This window comes from Pipra filicauda, unplaced genomic scaffold, assembly GCF_003945595.2.
Source record: "Pipra filicauda isolate LSUMZ 115617 unplaced genomic scaffold, ASM394559v2 scaffold170_size1570365_pilon, whole genome shotgun sequence".
In the NCBI taxonomy this organism is placed as follows: Eukaryota; Metazoa; Chordata; class Aves; order Passeriformes; family Pipridae; genus Pipra; species Pipra filicauda.
This window is the reverse complement of record NW_024104218.1, coordinates 1,371,561-1,390,582: the sequence shown is the minus strand read 5'-3', so window position 1 is coordinate 1,390,582 and position 19,022 is coordinate 1,371,561. Positions and strand designations below refer to the sequence as shown.

Genomic DNA, 19,022 nt, shown 5'->3' with positions numbered 1-19,022 from the left:
AGGGGTTTGTTCCATCAGGGACTGTCTGGAGCTGTCACAGTGACACAGCTGAACTCACACCTGAGAGACAGCACAGCCCCGCATGGAAAAGGCAAAGATTCCTGTTGCATTTTATGCCATTTTAATAAAAATTTCATATTATCTGTTAAACTGTAAAATGAACATCGAGGGGACATTTTTTCATATATCCATTCTTTGTCTTTGATACGTGGAACACAAACTATCTATTTGAAATCCCTCGTCAACTCAGAAGTTTTTTCAGCCCAAGCCAGAACCGTTAACAAGAATTCTCTTGCAATGAAGGAGAACAGAATATTCATTCCGTTGCAACAGCATAAGAAGCACCTTGGGAGGGCACCAAGTGACCACCGTGCTCTGACCCCCCAGGAGATGCCACCTTACCCAAGTCCTGCTCAAAGCCATCAGTCTCAGCTGCGGTGCTCAGAGCAGTGCAGGGCTGGAAGCTCAGGCTGTTTGGGATCCTCAGGCTCTCTCCAGGACACTGGTTGGGCTTTTCCTCTCGGTTCTGAACTTTCAGAAGAGAATCACGTCGACAGTGATCCCCCTGCGCCGAGAGTCCCCTCTGCGGGCTGTGCCAAGGGAACAACAACAATTACCAAGGTTTTGAGATCGTGCACGTGCATAAGCAACATTCTGAACTAAAAAAAAAAATAGTTATTTCATTTTAACAAAACTGCTAAATTTTGTCAAATGGAAACAAAAGGCTCCCTGAAAGGTCGTACCTGCCAACGTACAAAACCTTCTTTTTTGTACCTTGATGTCGTCAGGAAAGCTATCAACACTCATTTTTACCTGCTCTAATTACTGCTCTGAAAGAGCTGGGTATTTTCAACCTGGTGGCAAATAGAAACAACAACCTTGCAGTTTGGAAGCCTAATTTATGAGGGTTGCATTGTACAATCTGTGCCATTGTTGGGACTTGGTTGCACAATCTGAACCTTGGCAAAGAAATCTGTTTAGCAACACAAAGTACTGAGCTCTGTTCCAGTGTTTCTGGGACTTGTGCTGAGCGTGGCTGTGGCCCAACTAAGATCTGCTAGTGATATATATATTTTAATATTTCAAAACAATGCCAGCACCAAGTCCTGCAGACGAAGACCTCACCTAACTGGTTTTACTTTGTTTGGTCTGTAACTATCTGAGCTTAACTAAAAGGATTAGGAAAGAAGGTGTGAAAATGGGCATTTATTGATCAAGCCTGGGCTGAAACACACGCAGGGACACCGAGACACTGAAATGGTGACAGATGTTTTCTATTTTACAGAGAAAAAATGAATGTGGAATTTTTTTTTTTTTTCTGGGCAATCAGCTTAGGGAAATCTTATTTCATTTTTCTCGTTAATAAGCTTTTCTTTGTTTTTCATGACCCAGAAACTGCTAAAACGATTAGAACAGCTTCCACTAACGCGTCTTGGATGTATCCTCCACAAAGTGGGAGCAAAGGTGGATGAGAGAGAAAGAGAAGAGGAAACAGGGATTTCTTAAAAAGCAGTTCTAATATTCATTGGGCAAATGCACTGAGTTTTGCCTCTGCATTTGTGTTTTGACAGTTTTTTAGTCGCTGGGGGTTTTTTGGCTCTTGAGAAATGCCTGCTACTGTTTGAGGAGACTGATGATGCCAAGGTCTAAATCCAAGCCTGCCTCTGTCCTGGGAAGGACACCAGTAGAAGTCAAGGCAGATTCTATAGAAAATATTTGCCTCACACAGGAGTGGTCAGCAACACTTGTCCTCCAGACACAGCCAGCTCTGCAATGGGCACAAACCAGCACAATTCCCAGAGGAGGCTCTTTGGGTTTGCACCAGCTAAAGAGAAAGTGTTATTTGGTCCACAGGAGGAGGCAGAGCTGTGATCCAACTGTTTCAGCCCTGAGCCTGCCCAGAGCGCTTTCAAATCTAAATTTATGGCAAAAGTGTGGTGATTTTTTTTCACTTACAGAGGCAAGTGAAACCAAGTAAGGATGGGATTGCACACATGTTTCCTGGCAGTTTGGAGAATTCCCATCAGTGAGTCATTTGCATCAGCAGCAAACCTCCGTCAGCCGCCCCTGCGACTGCAGGGCAGCCGTGCATGAAATGGGAACATTTCTTATGGCAACAGGCACCTGTGGGATTTCTTGCATGGAGTTGCTGTTTTCAGAGCTATAATTACACATGTAAACAGAAAACTGTTCCGTTGAAAGTGGCTGTGGAGAAGGTCGTGTCCAAGAGCGCCGGGTTTGTGGCACTGGATGTTTTGTGTTTGTGAATGAGACCAGCAAACAGTCAGTTTTAACAGGTGGCTTTGTTTGGATGAACTCTTGGAGCCAACTGTGAATTTGTAACTTATTATCAGTGGTAGGAACAGCAGAAGTCAGAGCATATACCCAATTCAGCTGATTTTACCATCACGTTTTCTAACCCAGCTACAGCCACAAGGATGATGAGCTTTACAGACACAGCACTGGCCCCTCCTGGAGCAAAGCCCTGGAAAGTTTTCTGTGCAAGTCAAAAGACAGGCTCCCTTCACTCCCTACCCCCACATGGAGTTCATGGACTCGCAGTGCAAATGTTCCTGGAGCAGGAGATATTATGACCCTGGAAAGTTCCTCAGCCACCTCCTTTGGCGACCGGGGTGACTGAGGAACTGAGGTGACTGAGGTGACTGGTGCTCCCTCACCACATGGCTTTCTGTCTGATCTGATCTGTGTGCCCCCAGTAGGAATCAGTTGATAATGGATCAGCTTCAGGAATAACTTGATGACAGGAGCCTCACATGTCCCTGCCATGTGCTGCCCACTGGTTTGTGCCAAAGGACTCATCCTCTTTTCCTTCCCGTGAGCGTGCAGGCTTCAGGAAAGGTGCAAAATTAGACTGTAGATAATATGGAAATAAAAGCCAAGAACAAAAGCCAGGCTTTTACTGTGAACCTTTGTATTACCCACTTTACCAGTAGCTAAGAAAGGGTTAGACATGGGGTGGTCTTGCCTTTGTATTGTCCCCTTACTGTCGCTGCTGCATCAGAGGAGCCCTCAGCCCACAAGGAGATGAGTCTGGAGTCGTTCACAACAGAGCAACACTTTCCACTTCTAATCTCTAAATACAGCAATATTTTATCTGCAAGTGGCTCTCCTCATCTTTTGGAGCAGCACTTGCAACAGGGTTGTGATTTATTGTTGGAGAGGTTTTATTGGTGGTTTTTTTTTTGCTCTGAAGACTTTCTTTGCCTCGGCTGCTCGAACACACGGGAGCTTTGCTTTCTCAGTAATTGCATTGTTCAGGAGATCAGTGCAATCTGTCTTATTTCCACTTGCTCTGATGCTTGTCCCTTACAGCTGGGGGGTTGTTCCCATTGGGGCCCAGGGGGTTCTGCCCCTACTGCCATTGCTGTGAATTAGGGTTGCAGAGAAGCACAACAAGAGTGATGGACCCCAGGACTGCTGCTCTGTGCTCCCCAAGGTGCAGTGCAGGCACAGCTCTGACTCTCTCCACTGCACACTCTGAGTGCCCAGTGCTCATGTTTTATACATTTGCCATCTCCTGTGACAGAACAGCTCCATAATCCTTGCAATGATCTCTCAGAGCAGAAATCAGCCCAACCTTTGTGAGTGTGGTAGTTGTGCACAAAGAACAGGGGTTTAACTCCCGGTAATTCCAGTAATTACAGTTCATAACTTTGGTAAGCTGAGCTGTCTGGGCTTATCTCTCCAATTTTCATTTTCCTCGTGTTTACTTTGCGCTGTAAAGCTGCAAACAATCTTCTTAAAAAGAATGCTGAGCCTAATATCCCGCCTTCACTTAAAAAAACCACAACATGCTCTTTTTCCCACTAGAGCTCGCTGCAGGTAGGTTGGCACAATCAGCCTGGTTCCAGCAGAGTGCCCATGGAGCAGAGCCAGCCCATCCCTGCCTGGCAGGATCCCACAGCACCAACACCTCGTCCCTCTTCTGAACAGGATGTTTGGGACGTGGTTGCCAGTTTGCTGCACATATGTCCTTTCTTTGGTAATGCCTGTCCAGCTCATGTGTAATCTTCAGGGCTCAGGGGATTTATTGTCTAGGGGAAGATGTTTCTGCAGAGATGTGTGGCCCCTCAGGAGCCTCTGGCTTTGTGCTTCTCCAAGGCTGGGCAGGACATGCTCTGACACCTGCAGGTGTTGCCTAAAATCAGAGAAATAATTCTCTGGACAATTTTTGAGTAGTGATTGTGTCTGAACTAACACATCCCTTCACAGTCCCTCCTGCCACCAGACATGACCCACCTGGGGCAGTTACACAAATATGTTGTTGCCCTCTAAGACACAGGCTAAATGCAGAGGGGTTTATATCGACTGCCATCTACATTAAATATTTAATTAAGGCAGGCTGAAAACAACCCGCGTTAATCTAATCCATTTTTCTAAACTTCCTACTTCCAAACCTGTTTTCCTCAATCATCCCCGCGCCCTGATCCCTGCGCTGTCCAGGGAAAGGTGCTGCCTGTGAGCAGACGCTGCTCCGCACGCACACAGCCCACAGAGCTGCAATGATCGGGATTTTTCACCCGCTTTTGGGAGCGAAGTGAGCGAAAGCAATTACCCGAAACGAATTTGTCGCACTCAGGTGGTGATCGAACCCCTCGTTCATCCCCGCACGAAGATCGGGGACCTTTGCCCAGGTGCCCGCAGGGACCCCCGGCCCGGCCCGCGGCTGCCGGAGCCCTCCGGCGGAGGGAGGGAGGAACGGCAGGAGAGAGGGACACCCACCGGGAAAGCGGGGATACATCGGTCCGGGGGAACACACAGACCCCTGGGGATCCACCGGACCCGGGGATCTATCGGACCCGAGGGATCCACGGCTCCCAGGGGATCCACAACCCCTGGAGAACCCACAGACCCCAGGGGAAGCATCGGTCCCGGGGCACCCACAGCCCCTGGGGAACTCACCGCCCCCAGGGGATCCATCACCGCCCCCGGGGCACCCACAGCTCCCGAGGGATCTACCCCTCCCGGGAGATCCACCATCACTTGGGAACCCACCGGCCCCGGGAGATCCACCTGCCGCAGGGAACCCACGGCTCCCGGGAAACCCAACACCTCCGGGGGATCCACCGCCCTCGTGGCACCCACAGCTCCCAGTGATTCCCCGGCCCCGAGGCTGCCCCTGCTCCGGGGGGAAGGGGAAGGCAGCGCTCTCACGGGAAGGGGAAGGCAGCGCTCTCACGGGTAGGCGGGCAGGGCTGGGCTGCACCGAGAGACAGCTCCCCTTCTGCTCCCAGCACTCCCTCCTGGGGCGCAGATCCAGCTCCATCTCTCCAAAACTTCAGCCCAACCTTCCTCATTGATCCACCAGCTCCCTTCAAATAGGTGGTTTCCCTCTTTTAGTTTATGTCCTACCTGGCAATTCTCTGGGTAAGCAGCACAGAGCTGTCTGCTCCGTGCCGAATTGGTGCTATTTATTTTAAGTGCGTGTGTGTGCGGCACATTCAGCAGAGAATAATATATCCACCTTTGTTTACCTTCCAGAGAGGACTCTGTGAGCTGGAGAGGCTGGGCTGGTTATTGGCTTTTCATGCAATAGGCTCCTGTCCACCTCGAGGCCCTTACTCACAGGGAAACCTTTTAAAAAGACAAATGAAGGCATTTAATAAATATGCTCTTTGTAGAAATGAAATGGCCCAAGCTCTGGCATCTATTCACTGCCTCCTTATGTGTGAGCACTTAACTTCCATACAGCTCTTCTTATCCACAGATTGCCAAGTACATGGGGTTAGGCTCATAATTCCTTTCTTTTGGGAATTAAGCAATGTAGTTTCACATCAATGAGAGGAGAGGAAAGTAAAGTCTAGAAGACCCAGTACTCAGGGATTTTCCAAGACACTACACTTCCAATAGCCCAGGGCAGATGAGGATTAACCACTGCTTTGTAGCTTTGAAAGACTGGGGCAATGGCACCTGAGTCTCCCTGTTGCATCGTCATGATTTACCTTGCAATGTGTTGCTCAGGTCTCCCCCAGTGCTGAGGTGCCTCTGTCCCGCTCTGTGAGTGATCCAGGGTAATTCTTCCCTCCCAGCACTTCCACCAGGCAAAAGAATGAGCATTTCCTTCTGTCTGTCCAGGGCTGTTGATCCCTCAGTGCTACCCACAAGTCTAACCCTGTCCAGTCCATGAAATTCCCTGTTGGATGACAGATGTAACACATTGGGATCAACAGCATCCAGGAGCCTTTGTACAGTCAGTGTCCTGTCTTCCTTGTTCCTAGAAGTCTCAAGTTCTGGGACAGAAGAAGACTCATTGCAAAGGTCCAGAGCTGCCTGTGTCCATGCTTTGTCAGCAGAGTCTCTAACCCAGCTTGCTGCACTCAGCCTCTCGGTTGCCACGTCAATCTTTTCTTCAAGCTCCTTGGATAGACTGTGAATGGCTTTCACTTGCTCCTGTTTGCTTCTGTAAGGAGAAAGTCCAGAAGTCCAGTCCTTGGAGGAAGGTTTTGCATCTTTCTGAGGAGGGGAGAAGCTCAGAGGTGAATGCAGAGCTGGGGGAGAGCAGTCCCTCAAGTCTTCACATCTCAGAGGACTGAGAAAGCAGCATTCACATTCCAGTGGTGCTGGAGGAGATAATGCCCCTCCTTTTTTAGGGGATTGAGCTCTTTCTAGAAGTTGATTCCTGTTTAAAAAAAAAAAAAAGAGAGAGAGAAATATGAAATATGTCTGCAGTGTGTTCTGAGAAAGAGGCTTTCTAGGATGCTTTTGAAGTCTGAGTACCTGCCTCTGTGATCTTTATGTAATAGAGAACAGGATGCTTCATCCACCCAGGCCGTGGAACTCCTCTCCAGGATTCCCCCACTGGTTTGCTCCTGAAAGAGAAGAGCCATCAGTGTAAGCACTGAACAGCTGGCAACAGGAGGGTAATATTTGGCTTTTGTTCCACTTAATAATTGACTCATGTAACTGGCAAACTGCTCATACCACACAACAAACCTGTTCTTTCAGCTCAGGCAATGCTGATTTCCAGGTTTTTGGCCCTGAAGTCGAGGGTTTCAGCCCTACTAATGAGCCCAGCAGTTCTTGCCATAATTACAAATTAATTGCTCCATTTTTCTAGATAAAACCTTTTCTCCCTGACACTTCAAAGCATTTGAATGAAGTGTTTCATGTCCTACATGGTGCTGATCAAGATTGGAGGGGTTTCAATGTGCCACTCCTGGAGGACTTACCTGCTCAAGCTCACACTGAGGATTTCCTGTTGCAGAAGCTGTTTTCTCAATGAACTTGTGCCTCTGGTCAGGACATGATTTCTTCCCAATAGCTTCTCTCTGTTTCCTGTACACCTCTTGCAGTCTCTTCTTCCTCATCTCTGCAGCCTCCACCAAGGACTTTTTCTCCTCAAGGAGTTTTTTCTTTCTTTCTTCCTTTTTGCGACGCATAAATTCCCGAACAATTTCGGGGCTGTAGGGGTGAGGTTTTTTAAGGTTTACCCTCCTCTTTGAAGGGTGCTTAAGGTTTTCTTTCTCAGACCCTCTCTGTGCAGGGCTGCTCAAGCCTTTCTGTGTCTGAGGAGATGCACTTTTCCCTCTGCTGCAGCTTCCTGAGGCGCTGGGCTTGGCTCCATCTTTCATTAATGAAGGTTTAATCCTTTCCCCACTGAAGGCAGAGGGAGTTATGCCCCAAAGTCCAGGGGAAGGAGAACGGATCCCTAGGGATTGCTGCAGAACAATCCCTAGGGATCCTTTTCCTTTTACAGTATCTTTTGAGAGCCTGGTATGTCTGTTTTCATCATGGAACTGGCTTTGGAAGTGGAAGTTCCTGAGTGTTTGGTTGATATCCTCAGCTGGTGCATTGCTGCCCCTTTCCACAGCCTTGCAGCTTTGGAATTCAGGGCTCTTCCCTGCAGCTTCACTTCTCTTGTCTCTCCAGCTGTTTGCCATCGCTGGCATTGCCACAAATCCTCTACCAAGTTCTGTGGGAAACATTTGGAAACAACAGTGGTGTTATTACTCCAGAGAGTATCAATTCCTGTATCTATCATGTGCATCTCAAAACCTGCTCCAGGTCTGAGCGCTATTTTCAGGCATAGTAAAACTTGTGACATTCAAGGGAGAAGATAAATCTAATCTGTAAAGGTGAAATTTGAAGTGGCCAATTGTTATTGCAAGAGTCATTAAAGAAAAGGGTGCTCAGAAGGGCCTGGAAACCTTTTGTTTCGCTCAGGTTTGATAAACCACTTTTTCTGTGTGTGTGCCAAAACAGCCAGTGCTGGAGGGAAGCAGCTGTACCGAGGGTGTTTGCTGTGCTCTGCTCTGCAGCTCTGCTCCTCAGATTTGGAAATTCAGGGGGTGGACCAAGCAACTTTCTGGCCAACTTCTGACCTTCTCTCCATGCAGAAGCACCAGGCAGCTTCACACCTGAAATACAGCATTTGTATTGAATTATTCTATGATTACTCTATGATTCTGTGATTAGCCCCTCAAATGTTCTTCGAAAGAGAATTGTAGCTCTATTAAAAGTCTTTACCGGGTACCAGCACATTTGAGAACTGGACAGAAGGGGAAAACAAAATTATTCTTTTCCTTGTGATTACTTCAAACTCACTAGAGCAAACTAATTCATTTTTAAAGTGGTGAGACTCAGCAGGATGTGGTGTGGAAGGATCAATGAACGACACGGGATGAGGGACAATGTATAATGCAGATATAAACGATGCAGAACGAGGCACAAACAAATTACTGCTGCCTAATAGGTGGTGTCACATAATAGACAACATTTATCACGGTTTTACTTCATAATTTCAGGCTGCATTCACAGCATGCCAATACCTGCACAATTATGCATTTATTGCAAACACTTCTCCAGCACAAGGTGACCAAACAGGTACTTAGTTGGGTTTTGCATGGAAATCCCTCCCCCCCCCCAAATTCTCTCCCAATTAAAATATTCAAGCTATTTTTTTCCCTAGGAAAGATTTTACTCTTAAATCAGTTCAAAGATGTGTTTCAGTGCTCTGAGTCAGGCTTTTCCAGCTTCTCTTCAGTAACTTGTCTGTGTGCTGTGGCAGCATCTCTGAGTCAGGGAAGCTGTTGGACATGAAGAACTTCCAGAGACTGACTGGTCAGTGGGATTGCCCTGAGATTCCCCTGTGCCTTGGGAATATCTGCAAGGCAACCTCTCCTCTGTACCATGGCCACTGATGGAGTCAGAGCCATTTACTTTTATTTTTTAACTTGCAGCAACCCCTGAAGTGCTCTGGAGGCTCATCTGGATTGTGGGTTTAGGTCATGTCACAAGGGGAATGATGTTTTTCAGACAAGGAAGAGCTTCACTCTCTGTGGGGCTGAAGTCACTTCCTACAATCCCATGGAATTCCTTGGGAAGCTTTCAGAGTATGAAGCACTAGATGTGTGCAGTTTGGTGTGTGACAGCAGGAACACGGATGGAATTGCCAGAGTCTGTTGGGCTCAGGAGGGCTGGGATCCATCCATGTCTTTAAGGAAACACCTGCTGGATCACTTTGTTTCCCAGGTCAGCAGTACTAAAAATTAAGGATGCACTTATTTTGTACACTCTTAGTTTCTCTGAACACACCAAAGCAATATGTAGACCTAACAATCTTTGCTTCACCGTGATGTTTGACTTCAATTAAATCTCTTTTTTATCTGCACGGTGTTCATTAACTACAGAAACTATGATGCTAAAGTTCAAGAGCAGCTGCATTCCTGATGAGAACAGTTGATAGAAAAAAATCTTTTGATTTAAATATTCTCCTGGGTGGTTTTTTCCCCCACCACCACCTATGAACAGATGAATATTTTATAGCTGTTGTGACTTAATTTTTTGTTAACTACAGCAAATTTATAATTCATCAAATTCCTGAGTACTTTGGCTCTGACCCCTGCCCCTCATTCATCTCTTTGTAGCCCTGCCTTGGCTCCTTCCCTGACAGAAACTAATAGCCAATAAAGACACCATGACACTGGCAGTTACAATGATGAATGCTTCACGTGGCATGGTCTTATTATGACCCACTCTCAGAGGAAGATCAAGCCATTTTTCAAACAATCCATTAAAACAAAAAAAAAAGGAGGGAGAAGGAAATTATTACATATTTCATGCATTTTAAATCATACTTAGGTAGTAGAGCACAGGATGTAACTATGCTCATAATTCCATCTGCTTGGCTTTTTTTCTTTCACACAAGTTACTTCCCTGGTACCTTGGCTGGTGTGAAGTACAACCCACAGCACTTCCACTCTTTGCCTTGTTCCCCACAAAATCTGAATGCAACCACTTTTATTCAAAGTAATAGCCTTAAGTGGGTAAAATGACAGCAGACATTCAAATCTGCCCTCAGACCTCTCAAATAAAACTGAGGACTATCAACTGAGATTCCTGTTCCCACCGTTGACTTTGAAGTTAGTTCTGGACTGTTCATCTGACTTCTCACTACCTTGTTTGGCAGGACCTCCCTGCCTTTGGTGGCACTCAATTCATCAGGGAGCACAGAACTGAACAGGTGACAGACAGCTCTTCCCACCGAGGACATAGGACTTATTTTTCACTTCTGATGATTTTTAATCCTGGCAGGTCTGGGATTTAACTGCTGCAGGCAGTGGTGTGACATTGTCACAGGTAACACAGGCTGGGTTTTGGGTGATGCCCATGGGCACAGAGGGTGCTTGTGGCAAATTCTGCCCATGGAGTGCCTGGGGGTTGTGTGTGGAAGGGACTTGCCAAACAGCTCATCCATAAATTCAGCCTTTTCACCTTGTGCTGCCAGGAGTCATCTTCTACCTCCTGGAATGAGTGATGGTTTGTGTCTGTTCCTTCACTGGTTTTCTTTGGTACCTGCTCAGTGTAACCTGCTGGGTCCTTGGCTGTGGATCCCAGGATTTGGTGTTATTTAACAACCAGCAGTAAATTTTGGCAGGTGAGTTTCCAGATGCCACCAACTTCCAGTAGTTTTGTCCATCAGACCATCTAATTTCTCATGATTTTCATCCTTACCTTTCCCTACTTCAGTTCTCTCCAGAACAGAGGATTTGGGTGGAGGCTGCCTCTGGCTTTGTGTTTGGATTCTCTGTGCTGAGCTTCTCTCTCTTTGGTCTTTAATCAGGATGGGAAAATAAAACACAGAAAAGAATTAGTGTGCAGCTAAAACCAAACTTCAGACATGAGTGCTGAACCCAACAAACCAATCCCAGTCCCATTCCCTTGGAATGCAAAAGCAAGGAGTCTTTTTAATGAAACTGGCCACCAAACAAGCAAGTCTCTTGCTGTTTTTTGGTGGTACAGATGTCCCAGCAAAGCAAGCATTGGCCTGGATCCATCCCTGAGGTTTTATCCATGACCTTGTCTATCCATACAGCCTGGCCCTGACCTAACTGGTACATCCAGTGGGTGCAATGGGACCCCTTCCCTTTGGTACCTCTGGATATCCAGACTAACAGAGCAAACACTGAATGCTTGGGCAAGTTGCCTCTAACAAACTGTGATGTTACCTCATTGCTAACCTGGGGTCTTGGATGCTTTTTTATAGCCCCTTCCTTGTCCAGGGATGATTAATCCCTTTCTACCTGGTCTTCTGTGCCCTTCATCAGGCAAGGAGAGAGCAGACCTCGGGTTCAGAGCACTGAAACCAAGACAAACAGGGTGTTGAGACCCATTAGTCTCCCAGGAGCTGTGCAGATGCTGGTACCCAGCAGCACTGAGCTCGTGGATGTGTGAAAGGCAGAAGTGGCTCCCTGGGCTGCACTGCAGGTGTCTGACACAGGGATTATCTGGCCAAGCAGCTGTGACACACTTTTTTCAGTGGTAGAGTACAGGGAGACAAACTGAACTAGATGCATCAGAACTGAGTGCCTGGAGCTGTTAATCCTCAGCCTCACGGGCTGCCTCTGTTCTGCAAGTTGAATGGTTTGTCTGGCAGTTCCCTGACTCAGTTACATAAAATGATCTGGGTTAAAAACAAAACTAGCCTTCCCTTGGGATGTTCAAAAGAGGCTCAGCCCGGATTGTGGCTTTGGCTTCTGGGTATTAGGAGGGGTAACACGACAGAAAGCACTGCCTGATGCAGCTGGAAAGGGGAGGTGGCAGCAGGGATGTCTGGCTCCCACAGACCCCAGGGGAACACCAAAACACACCTCCAAACATCACTGTAAAAGGTGACAGGGAGCAAATCCAAGGGAAATGCCTGTGAAAGATTGTGGTGTGTGACAGGGATGCCAGTGCCCAATGAATTAACACTAATGCTATTACAGCAATAAGATTTATTATGTGCAGCTTTTCAGCTCCTCTTCTCTAGTCCCACATTCCCTCAGTAATCCCCCTTGGCTGAGGAGGTTGCTGGGCTCTCCCCAGGCAGGCCTTGCTCCCAACTTCATGCCTTGCTCCCAGCAATCTGAGATCTTAAACCACACTAAACTAAGGTGACAGCTGTACATGGAGGGTTCTTCAGCCCCAAATTTAGCAGCAGAGCAGGATAAGGACAGTCTAATAATATTTGCTTTCAGATCCGCTGTAGTTCCATTGAATGGACTGTCAAATCCCCTGTAATGCCTCTGAACTGCACAATTCCTGCTTTAAATACCTGTGATGCCTCTGCACTACTGTGCTGCTGTGTCCCCTTCCATGCTTTACATGTGGAAAAAGGATGTGGGAGGAAAGGGGAGAAAAGAGATTTGCAGCAAATTGTTTACTATTCTGTGGAAAGAAATGAATGAATTTGTGCATGCTGGGGGAAGCAAATCCAGTGGAGAAGTGACCTCAGGAGGGAGCAGGGTGGGATGGACAGCCCAGGGAAGTTTGTAGCTGCAGAAGTAAATGGATTTATCACAAGAACATGGGTGATGCCCAATATGGACCAAAGGTGGGGTGGAAGCTGTGTGGGAAGTTATTCAGCTGTGCCAAAGCTCTGCTGGGTAATGCACAGTTCCAGCCTTTCTCCATGGATTCCAGACTACTACTGACCTCTGTAAGCTGGAGCAGCAGGAGCAGAGCCCACCCTGCACACCTTTCTCTTCAGGGCTCTTTTTGGCAGTGGCTCTTTAGCAGAAATCAGGGGCTTCTGCTCCCAGGGTCCTGCTTGCTGCCTTTGCTTCTGCTCCTGAATCCTCTTCTTGAGTTGCTCCAACTTATTTTGGGGTGATTTTTTCCACAGCTCTTCCAGCTTCTGCTCACTGGTCTTGCTGGCTGGTGAAAGGTGGTCCATGGGAATGTTGCTCCAGCTGCCCCACGGGCCAGCTGAGAATGACCTGCTCCCTGCAGGGGAGTAAGGTGGGTGATGCAGGGAGCAGGGAGGTCTTTCCTGCTGTGCTGTGTGACCTCTTGAATCTGCCTGATCCCCGAAATTGTCCCTTCTTGGTCTGCACAGGCTCTTTGCAGGAGCCCATGGCCCAGCCGTGCCTTCGCCATCCACAGCCCAGTTCCTGGAAGGGCTGGAAGGTGCTGAGTGTGAGGCTTCCCTGAGGGACAGAGGGATCATTCTGGAAGGGGCAGAGGTCACAGCAGGGCTCTCAGGCAAACAGGTCTGTGACCAGGCAGAGAGAACAGCAGGGCTTCCCTTTCTTAGGAAAAAGAAAACCAAGAGTGAACATGTAGGATGTGCTATTAAATTGGTCAGTACACTGACATGAATGACTGCTGAGTTTCTACAACATGCTCTGATGGTGATCTCAGTGTCTCCACAGGATCAGCATTTTGCCAGAAGTTTGGCAAACAAAGATAATCCTAGGAAAGTACAATGCAAACCATGGTCTGATAAGAGTAATTATGAGCATGGGCAGACAAACACAGAGAGCTGATGTCAGGGATTGCCTTCCTCCAGTGCCTTGTTGTCAGCATTTCTGAGGATGAAATTGGTGATTTTTTGTTTCTTTTTTTTTTTTCCTAATAAACAATAATGTGCTAAACTTTTCCTGAAGTCCTGCATCCCAGAATTTAATTCCCTTTATGTGTGGCTTCATCTCTTCATCTCCCAGGTGCTGTACTTTCAGGTTACATTTTACCTGTGAGCTGGAGGAATCTCATTGCTCTTTTTCTCACTCAGAGCCGTCTCATCTTTGTTCCTCTCGCCATCTACAGCACAGCAAAACCATGTCAATGACAGAAATGCTCCTTAACCACTCAATTCAAACAGCTCCTTTTACTGGGGACTATTTCCCCACCAAATCTGGCCCTTTGGACACCTGGATAACATTTCATTCCTACTTGGGAAACAGCCTGCCAGAATTTCAGTTCTGGGATGGAAAGGTGAGAGTTTGGTGAAAAAACCTCTGTGTGGGCTCTGTCTGTGCCACCCAGGGCAGAGTGAGGATTTGTCACCAGCTTGCACAGAAACCTGTGCTACCTTTAGCCCCCTGTGTCCCAGGTACCTGAATCCCACAGGATTGGGTGTTAAAGTGTCCTCCACCAGGTCACATCTCTCCCCTGTCATTTAAACCCAGTGCCAAACATCTTTCCCTCCCCTGCTCAAATGGTTTGGGAAGAAGAACAAGGGTTCCCAAGCAAAACCACAAGCTCCAGCAAGAGATCAACTCACACTTCTTGCTATCCTTGTTACCAAGAGCAGGATCCAGGCAGGGATGGCACAAACCTCTACTGCTCAGGAGGAAATAACAGCCATAAATATTGAAAGCTGGCAGCTGAAACTCTTCTCAGCCAATAAGCCACCTCAAAAACAAATACCCAGCAGATGCAAAAATAATAAGTGAAGTCTGCTCTTGTCGTTAGTTTTTAAGAGTCTTCTGGAATTTGGTTGGATTTCCTGCTTTCTGCCTTCTCCCACTTTATCTTTTAGAAATGATTTTAAACACACTGTGTATTTCCTTTCCTTCTCCCCCTTTATCTTTTAGAAATGATTTTAAACACAATTGTGTATTTCCTTCTAGAGTTAGCAAACAAAATGCTGCATGTGCATCCCTTCAGTTATCTCTGGGGAAAACACCTCAGAGGAGAAGCAAAAGGAGCTTTTACTGCGCTGCAGCTTTTGCCTGAGCTCTCTTCAGCAAGGTGTGACTCCGTGTGCCTTGTGATATTTTGCTGGGGACATCACAGAAAGCTGACAAAAATAGACACTTGCCTCAATAAAGAGGGTTTTTCACTGTCTCCTGTCGCCTTCCCTTCCCTCCAGCACCAAAGCAGTCCCATCTCAGCAGTTTCCCAGTAACTCAAAACTCACCAAAGCTCTTTTCGTGCCAAAGCTTTCTTCTGGCTGCCTGAGATTTGGCACCACTCCATGTTTGATGATAAAATTTGTTTTCAATCCTTTGTAGCTGTGAAAAGGCAGATTTTTCTTTTGAAGGGTGACATATGTTTGGGGTTTTTTTTCCCCTGGTAGCTTTTTGCTGGCACACACTGCTTCTCTGATTAATTTTGCAGCTCCTAGTTACTGGGTAAATACTGGCATGTCTGAGCATGTTCCATGTGGCATTTCCTACAGTTGGAAAGAATGCAGTTGACTGGGAAGATAAGAGATGAAATCACCTCTCTTTTTATTTACACTTTGCATGTATTTGGGCTGCAGATTTTTACTGATGTTTTTAAAAACAGCTTAAGCTGGAGGCAAACCCAGCCAAGAGCAACTCCAACAGTGGGATCCTGGTGCCAGGCCTTTGCTGTGCAAGCAACACCCCATGAATTTGGATAAAATTCTGATTTATCCAAGCAATACCAGTTCTGACGTGCCTGATATCAACACTATCATGTTTCTTATTAAGAGGATGATAAGACAGGGAGAATTCAGAAGATGACCCAGCTCAGTGAGTGTCAGCTATAATATAGTGACACTATTACTCTGCTCAGGGCTTCAAACACAAGCAAGGCCAAGCTTTGTCTGTTCTTGCCATTAATTTGGAAGAGTGTTGTGAAATTGGGTAAGATTCCTTGCTTTTCCCTTTATTCTCTTTTTGTTATTTATTAATATATTATTAATCACATTTAGCAAATGATTAAAGAGGTGATATGTTCATTGGAAAAGAACAACCCAAATGGCATGTTTACATGTTTCAGTGATAATATATCCATGGAATCAAACTCTGTGGAGGTGATGCTCAGGTAGCTGAGAGAAAGTGATAAAGGAATGTGAGAGCAAGTGTTCCCTGATCCACACCTACCACTGCTTTGGCCTCCTGGAGACTCTTCCAAGCCAAGGCCACGTCTGGGGAGTCAAGAGATGAAAAACATGTTTTAGCATCTTCACTATAAAATGCCTGAGCCAGAATAGAGCACAGAGCTGGTGGCTGAAACACAGAACTGCTCCTGAAAAACTGTGTCTGGGCTGCTTTTGTATTTCAGTGTGTGCTCAGTTCTGTCAGAGCTCATGAGCTCTGGGCTGTGGAAGTGCTTATTCAGCAAAATCCTCGCTGATATTGGCACATATTTAAGAAAGACTGAACTAAATTTCTCAATTCAGTCCTATTTGTAGTGGTTACTTACAAAAAACATCCCACTCAGGATTACTTGTGAGAGCAAGAACGGCTCATGTCTTTTTAGGGAAAAACCCCCAAAGTGACACATCAGGTGCAGAGAAGCTCCTGGAGTGGATTTATTGAATACACTGAACAGAAATTGAGCTGTGATGATTTTAGGCTGAGGAAGATTCACAGAGCAGATTTCTGTCAAAAAGCAGCATGAAAGTGAGAGCTTTGGTGTTGCTGTGAGAGCTCTGAGCAGTTACAAAACCGCCCAGCACTCTCCAAACTTCAAAATATTTGCTCCACTGTGCCTGAAGTCATGCAATCCAGACTAAACTAAGCACTCAAGTCTTTCCATAGGTGATAAATCCTCGGTTTAAAATGAAGTTACTCAAGTCTCTGCTATGACTGTGCAGAGGAAAATGGAAGCTCATTGCCCACATACCAGCTAGAGGATCCATTTCTCCAGATGCAAAGCTGTTATCCATCTTTCAGCTCTCCTTACTTGATATCCAAGGTCTGAAACAGCCATGCAAAAGGACCAGTCATTGCTGCCCTTTGAGAACAGTCTAGGTAATTTGGATGTCTATAAACACACACACATATATAAATTTTCTCATCTGTAATTGCTGACTGCCCATAAAGACCCTCAGCATTTACATTTCTGTGGTGCTTGCAAATGTGACCTGTTATTATTAATTTTCTCAGCCTTGTGAAGGACTCTAAGGAGAGACAGAACTGGGGAATGTCCTGCTCTGGGTCAGTGCTCCTTGCAGAGCTGCCCTGGGAGCTCAGGGGTCACCTGAGGCAGGGACTGTGTGGTCAGAGAGCCAGGAAAATCAGCTCCCTCCTGCGTCCCCCTGTCACAGCCAGTTCAACACTTACCTCGTGAAGCCTCAGCCATGCATGGAACAGAATCTCCACCTAGGAGCTGTGGAAAAGCACTTTAGAGATGATCTGCAGCCTTCCTACAGTGGCCAATCCCAGCAGCCACTTCCAAAGGGAGGTGTGAGGAAGATCTCAGCACTGAACATCCCATGTGCTGCTCCTTCCCCGGGCTGAGCCATCCACGGGCACCAGCTCCCTGGTGCCAGCTGGGAACGCAGGAGAGACACTCCAGGTCAGTCCCTGCCCTGCCCACGAGTCCTGGGAGGAGTGAGAGGACATCCAGAGGAATCCCCCCAGCCCAGAGGAATCCCCCCAGCCATTTGGCCACACCTTTGTTTGAGCCCCTCTGTGCAGGGCAACAGTGGCCACAGCACAGGGAGAGGCTGCTGGGAGCCAGGGAGAAAACAAACAGCAACAAGAGGAGCCCGAGTGCTGATCTCAGCTTGCAAACACGTGGCAAGATGCCAAGAGATTTCTTGACAAGCCCTTGTGTCCTTTCCAGGGTGTTTGGGGCATCCTGGCAATGCCAGGGCTGGATGGCTGCAGAAGAGGGCAGAGGGAGCAGGCCTGGGGCCCAGGTGGGAGCAGCTCTGCAGTTCTGGGATGCCAGAGCAGGGGGAGAAACCAGAGCCACCTGAGCCCTCAGCCCAGGGCATCTTTCCTCATTGCTGAGCAGCTCTTGCCATTCCAGGGCATCTCTGCTCACACCTTCCTCTGTGGGCTCATCCAGCCTTTCATCCTGCTCTCAGCAGGGAGATTCAGTCACACCAGAATCTCTGGTCTCAGGGGGACTTAATTTTTGGTTTTTACTTAGGGAAAAATGAAAACTAACTAAATAGAAAAGAGGTTTCTGGTCTTTGTGATTACAAAAAGCTTGAGAATATAAAACAAAGGTATACTAAAGTCTCATCCCTTTCTGGGGTGTCACTTCTTTAAGTGTCACGATTTGTAAGCGTGTTTGAAACTCGAGGGTAACCATTCTGGTTCTCCAGGTCTTGCTGTTCCTGCACTCCCGTTTGGATCATGCAGAGGGAACAGTTTCATCAGCCAACAGCAGAGGGCAAACGCAGCTCACACACGAGACGCCGCGCTCAGGGCTGGGTGGCTCCAGGTCCCAGTTTCTGCCAGGACAACCCGGGAGAACGGCAGGTGCCACCTTGGACAAAGACAGCCTGGAACGGGAAGCAGCAGAAAACCTCTCACTACAGCAGTGCTTCACTTTTCTTTCCGTTTTCATGCTTTTCACAGAGTACCTTTCTGATGAGCTTCAATGGGCTGTGACATCCTGGACTGAGCCTGCCAGTGCATTTCCTAAACCCTTCCAAAATTATGGCTGAGCATCCCTCAAGGCACATCTCAGATGGTGGGTTTGCCTGCTATTTGCTGCCCTTTTGGAGATGTGGTTTCAGCTGCTCTTTGCCCCACAGTCACTCACAGCTAATTCCTGGGTCTGTGGTTACAACCCAAAGTACTACAATCAACAAACAATCAGACCAGGCTGGACATTCAGTGCTGCTTCTCTTCCTTGTTTGGATGGTCCTCAGACATTGGCTTCCCCTGGAATTTTTCCATTTGTGATTTTTAAATTTGCTTCCCACAAATGTCTCATCTTGTCATCCTCTCATCTCACAGGCTGAAGTTCTGCAGGTCCCAAGGCTATCCTTGCCCTTGGCTCAGATATTCATGGAAGGCATTTGAACACAAGAAAGACAAACAGATAAGGATAAAACACATTTCTTCATCCCCCCCAGCAGT

General features: G+C 47.1%; 1 protein-coding gene across 2 annotated transcripts in view; it reads right to left on the bottom strand.

Annotated features, from left to right (window-relative positions):
* CCDC187 (coiled-coil domain containing 187) overlaps positions 1-17,611 on the bottom strand; it is a 38,708-nt gene extending 21,097 nt beyond the window's left edge. Inside the window, exons 1-12 of one of the 2 annotated variants that reach the window (XM_039379589.1) lie at positions 17,265-17,611; positions 16,080-16,123; positions 15,146-15,239; positions 13,974-14,043; positions 12,937-13,532; positions 10,975-11,073; positions 8,250-8,378; positions 7,191-7,933; positions 6,739-6,830; positions 5,964-6,640; positions 5,496-5,595; positions 403-590 (exon numbers count right to left, since the gene is read on the bottom strand). In XM_039379589.1, coding sequence (XP_039235523.1) covers positions 403-590; positions 5,496-5,595; positions 5,964-6,640; positions 6,739-6,830; positions 7,191-7,933; positions 8,250-8,378; positions 10,975-11,073; positions 12,937-13,532; positions 13,974-14,043; positions 15,146-15,239; positions 16,080-16,123; positions 17,265-17,283 — 2,851 coding nt within the window. In that variant the 5' untranslated portion in view covers positions 17,284-17,611. The remainder of the gene's footprint in view (positions 1-402; positions 591-5,495; positions 5,596-5,963; positions 6,641-6,738; positions 6,831-7,190; positions 7,934-8,249; positions 8,379-10,974; positions 11,074-12,936; positions 13,533-13,973; positions 14,044-15,145; positions 15,240-16,079; positions 16,124-17,264) is intronic. The other variant, XM_027731710.2, reaches the window with a different exon arrangement.
* Positions 17,612-19,022: the final 1,411 nt, after the last annotated feature.